Below are 5,251 nucleotides of genomic sequence, written 5' to 3' on the forward strand. Positions count from 1 at the left end.
AGAAAGAGTGAGAGAGAGAGAGACAGAGAGGGAGGGTTATATTTCAGAAGCAATATCAATATCATTGAAGTGAGATCTCGATTTATATCTTGCATGAACTCTCTCTCTCTCTTTCTCTTACAGGAACGTAGGCCTCGTCCAAAATAATTAATTAAAAAATGAATTAATCAAGTTCCCAAATGTGCCGATTTTTAATAAAACTCCGTATAACTTTTCGCCTCCACAATTCCTGCATGAACTTTTTACGTTTATATTGGGTACCTATAAACGTGAAAAATCGATACTGAAACATGCTGACCCAAAGAGACATTGAAAATCAACATTTGCAATGGTGTGAGAGATCGGTAGGAGATTTAAATAAATCATGACTTGACTTGGACTCGAACCACCAACCTCCAGATATAGTGCTAACCAGAACAACATTTACAATGGTGTGAGAGATCGGTAGGAGATTTAAATAAATCATGACTTAACTTGGACTCGAACCACCAACCTCCAGATATAGTGCTAACCACTCTCTCCCTTGTTGTGTTTCAGATGACGCGCCAGAGATAGAAGTCACCCCGGACGAGATGTCTGAGGAAGCCTCGTCTATCGGTGCAGTAGAAGTGACGCTAGGTGGCGCGGTTACCCTCCAATGTCCTAACGGGGCTGCAGGGTGCTGGAGTAGGGTTGGGGCCGGGGGCAGGCTGGAGGCTGTGGGGCCAGGGCCGAAGCTCAGTCTGAACAGGGTACTCTATCAGGAGGGGGGCGAGTATCGGTGTCTGGTTGGGAGGAGCAGCAAGCTGGACAGGCTCAGGTCACACAATGTCCAGGTCAGCGTAGTCGGTAAGTGAGAACAGATTAATTTGTACTAACTTAGTAGAGTAGGTAAGTATTTAAAGATTTTAAAGGTGTGTCCATACATAGTCGATTCATATTGATTCAATCGATCGGCACACCTTAAAGCCATCTTTTCTTTTCCTATTATATTCCACCTTCTGAAGCTCATTTCCACTCGTTTGACGTGATAGTGCCCGTACTAAAGCATAGAGAGATTTCATATTTTTTGCTCGCCTGTTATTCAGTACGTAATTTACCAAGCGGGGCGCCCGTCCATCAGAAAGTAACCACTCATGCCATTGCTTATCTTCAGTAAGCTGATGCTTTCAGTGTCATGAAACCTCTGCATTGGTAGAAATCTAGTAAGCTTTCTAAAAATGACAGTTGTGAAACTATTACCCCAGATTGCAGTATTTAAACAATCATGGAAGGGGTGTTTTTCATCAGATAATATTTCTAATGGATAGATCGATAGATTCCTATTGCTACTGTTAACTATTTGAACAAAGTGTGATTAATCGACCTCATCTTTGCAACACCCAGCTATATTTCATTATTTCATATTGATTAAATCAATGTTTAATACCCATAACAGTCATTATCTCTTAATGATAAGTAATGAATAGTTTTGAGTCTGGAACTTTAAATTGCGTCCGTTACATTCTTCCCCATACTCTCTATTTAACCTTTACGTAGGTATTTCTACCTAAATTAACCCTGTAATAGCCCGAGTGACAAAAAATTTCCAGTTTTCAAATTTTCAATGGGTACTCTAATGGACTGAGGACACTGAGGTTTAAACCAATTTAGAGACCAACACAAACTTAGCTTCTTTCAAGCTTTTGGTTGTTTTAGAATTTTTTGATCTAATCTATGCTGATCTCTCACCTGACAAGGTAACAGGGTATTATCTTAATGAGACGACATCTCAGGGTTAAAGTCACCCTTCTTCCTCTCTTCTCTTTTCTTTCTCTGTTATACCTTCTCAACCTGTGTCTTCTCTCTTTCTCTCTCCCTCCCTCCCTCTCTCTTGCTCTCTTTCATCTCTCTACCTTTTGTTGTCATCGTTTGACTTTTGGTCACAGTAAAGTGACCTTCTGACCCTCCTCCTCCTCTTCCTCCTTCTCATTCTCTGCCTCTTCTTCTCCTTCTCCCACATCTCTTCACTCCTGCTAATTTGTTTACAATGTAAACAAAGAATTTTTGTTTTTTGTGGTACACCTCAAAATGAAGCATCCTGTCGAAAGAAAGTTAGAGGCAAGGTCTTTTGATAGACGTTTCATCATGAAACAACCTAACCACAGACAGCCTTTTTACAACATTTTTGTCTCCTCTTGTATAAAATGCTGTCACGAGATCACCATAGGCCCGATCAATGTCAAAATCTAAGGAGAAAATGGCCTTTATAAAGGCCCTTCAAATTTAATTAAAAACGGACAACTCGTTCAGGAGTTATGGTGAAACGAACGGAACAACTACAGGCAAAATCGTTGAAATTAATGACCGGGGCCACAGAGTTTAAACCCGGTTTAAATTTAACTCTTGTATTTAGCAATTTGATTGGAGTTAAAGTTAAACGGAGTTTAAACTCGGAGATTGATGCCCCGGCCATTAGAAACTCATTTTGGTTAATAACATTATCATACTGAACCAAGGCCGTAATTATGGGGACCGAGTTACATCACTGTTTGGACTCTTGGCTCCTCCCTTAAATAAAATCCTGGGTACAGGCCTGTACTGAATCATACCTAATTTCTACTCCACTGAGATTATCCACTAGAAATAATCCCCCATTACTACCACTGTTATACGCTATAGTTATAGGTATATGTATGGTGTGTGTACGACTGCATGACTGATCCCTATCCATCCAGGGCCGTATCCAGGATTTTGCTCCGAATTTTCGAGACCTGGATTACCAGTACAGGAGAAAAACACCAACTTTCAAGCTCAAGTTACATGAGGTCAGTAATTAGTATTCGTATCAATCCAAATGAGAGACAAAAGGAAATATTGTTTACTGATGAATGAATCAATCCCCACCTCTCTATCTATAGCAGCGCCTCAGGTATCGAAGATTTAGTGGGAAAAGGTAGGGTGTACCATATATGTAGCTCTCGGCGCTGATGGGTTAAGCTCGAAGTTAGGAGAGGGAGTAGCCGGGCCCCCTCGACCCCAATTTTTCGAAGTCTGACTTATAGTAAAGGAGAAAAATGGAGCTCGCGGGGTAGGGGGTCCTCGCCCCCCCCCCCCCCCCTGGTCCATATCACAAATGACTTAATAGATTAATAAAAATAAATTTGTGGTAAATTTGCCTACCAATAGTGTTGACAATGGTATCATATACATACCTACAAGGACTACGGACACATATTATATTAGGTTGGTTAGTTAGGCCCTTACTACTGTGTGAACTTTTTGGCGTTTTACATATTTAGCATTGATCTATCTAGGTATTCTAGCTATTATTAGGTACAACTATTTTTTACGCTTCCACCTCTGTACCACTTTATTTACCCACACACCGATCACCATTACCTTTTAACCATTAAATTTAATTTGATTACCTCAGACGTAAAATTTAATGCATTTAATCCCCATCTCTCTGGTCTGTTGAATCAGATAAACCCTCTGATGCCATTTCCAATACTAATGCTGTCAGTTAATCCTATAGGCTTAAGCCTAGTCTCATTGTACTGTAAGGCTATTCGGTATTCATCTATTAATCTCCGTTTTTTCAATGGTTTCAATGGATCTCCCATATATTTATCAATGGTTTCAATAAATGAACGAGAGAAGCGAGGCCCAAGTTTTATCTCGACGTTTTTGCGTTTTGTTTGACCTCTTTGTTTCACCCTCTCGAATGGTTCGCCCGCTCTTGATTAGAAAATTTCTGAGTAAATTTCACGGCTCACTGGTCCAAGTAAAGATTTTGAAATCGTTCCGATACTAAGGCCTCAAAGGGTTAACATTGGAGACTAACGTGCCCACAAAGCAAACCATCCTTAGTGTCATTTACAGAGATGTGCGAACCGCAAAATGCAAAATGGAAAATGCAAAATGCAAAATGTAAAATGTACATTTACATTTTACATTTCAATCACTGTGTATGACTGCATGAGTGATCCCTATCCATCTACCTCACTGTGGATGACTGCATGAGTGATCCCTATCCATCTACCTTTCAGCTTTCAATACACTGAAATCCATTGGAACGTCAGGAGAGAATCCGACAAAAAAATGGGAAGATAAATTCAAACATGACTGATTCACAATGGCGCGGAGTTGAAACGATCCTTGGTAATATTTCAGCTTTCAATACAATGAAATCCATTGGAACGTCAGGAGAGAATCCGACAAAAAAATGGGAAGATAAATTCAAACATGACTGATTCACAATGGCGCGGAGTTGAAACGAAAAGTCGAAAAATAATAATAATCGGGGGAGAACGTTTGGAATATAAATGGGAAAATAAAAACATACAGAGGTACATACATACATAATAAGTCTATAGGTATATAGAACACACAGATGTGGATAAATAGACAAAATACGTGAAAATAGGGGAAAAAAGATTGAAAATTTGAAAGACAATGGTGGAAAATGTTAAAGTTGGGAAGAACAATTTTATTGGACAGCAATGACAGCATATATCCCTTATGAACGGTTCTTTTCTGCTTCATGCTGCCCCAAGTTTGCGTCCACATTACATAGGTAATTAATAGGTAATACGTACTGTACTGTTCTTTATCAAATCAATGTATCACCTAGATGTATTATTTCGACTTAGCTACAGCCTAGAGCTGTGTCGGATTAAATCGATATCACGAAATCGAGAAAAATTTATTTATATCAACTGATTCAAAGTTGAAATGGAGACATGAGAAATTTGGCACATCCACTAAATTAATAGATACTAAATCAACATGAACTATGGTACCTACAAAATATCACCTTACCTTGATTACTAGTTGACATTTTCATCATATACCACCCCGGGCAATAAAATATTATTAAGTAACATAGGTAGGTATTTGATTCTATTTACAATATTATTTACACGTGATGCAAAAAAAAAAAAAACAACCTGAAAAATCCTCTGTGTAAATAGTTTAGGTAGATACCTATGTATTTACTTATTCTGTTTTGTTTACTGACAATATTCAAATCAAACAAATGGAACGAACACATTTTGACCCTCTCTCTCTCTCTCTCTCCGCACCTTTTCCCCCGGATGTTCGTAGGTATTTGGCATTTTTTTTTTTTTTTTTTTTATCTGTTACCTACACAGCACGTGTAACCTTATTGACAAAATCATCATCGTCATCATTAAAAAAAAAAAAAAAACAAAAAAAAAAAAAAAAAAAAAAAAAAAAAAAAAAATAAAAAAAAAACCTCAATTTTTTAAAAAAATTAAAAAAATACTTT

At 38.1% G+C, this 5,251-nt stretch overlaps 1 protein-coding gene across 1 annotated transcript in view; it reads left to right on the plus strand.

Annotated features, from left to right (window-relative positions):
- Nucleotides 1–537: 537 nt before the first annotated feature.
- LOC113471601 overlaps nt 538–5,251 on the plus strand; it is a gene marked incomplete at both ends in the record, with an annotated part of 16,796 nt that continues 12,082 nt past the window's right edge. Inside the window, one exon of the mRNA XM_026830867.1 lies at nt 538–828. Within this exon, the coding sequence (XP_026686668.1) occupies nt 538–828 (291 nt within the window). The remainder of the gene's footprint in view (nt 829–5,251) is intronic.

This window comes from Diaphorina citri, unplaced genomic scaffold (assembly GCF_000475195.1).
Source record: "Diaphorina citri unplaced genomic scaffold, Diaci psyllid genome assembly version 1.1 scaffold2667, whole genome shotgun sequence".
Taxonomy (NCBI): domain Eukaryota; kingdom Metazoa; phylum Arthropoda; class Insecta; order Hemiptera; family Psyllidae; genus Diaphorina; species Diaphorina citri.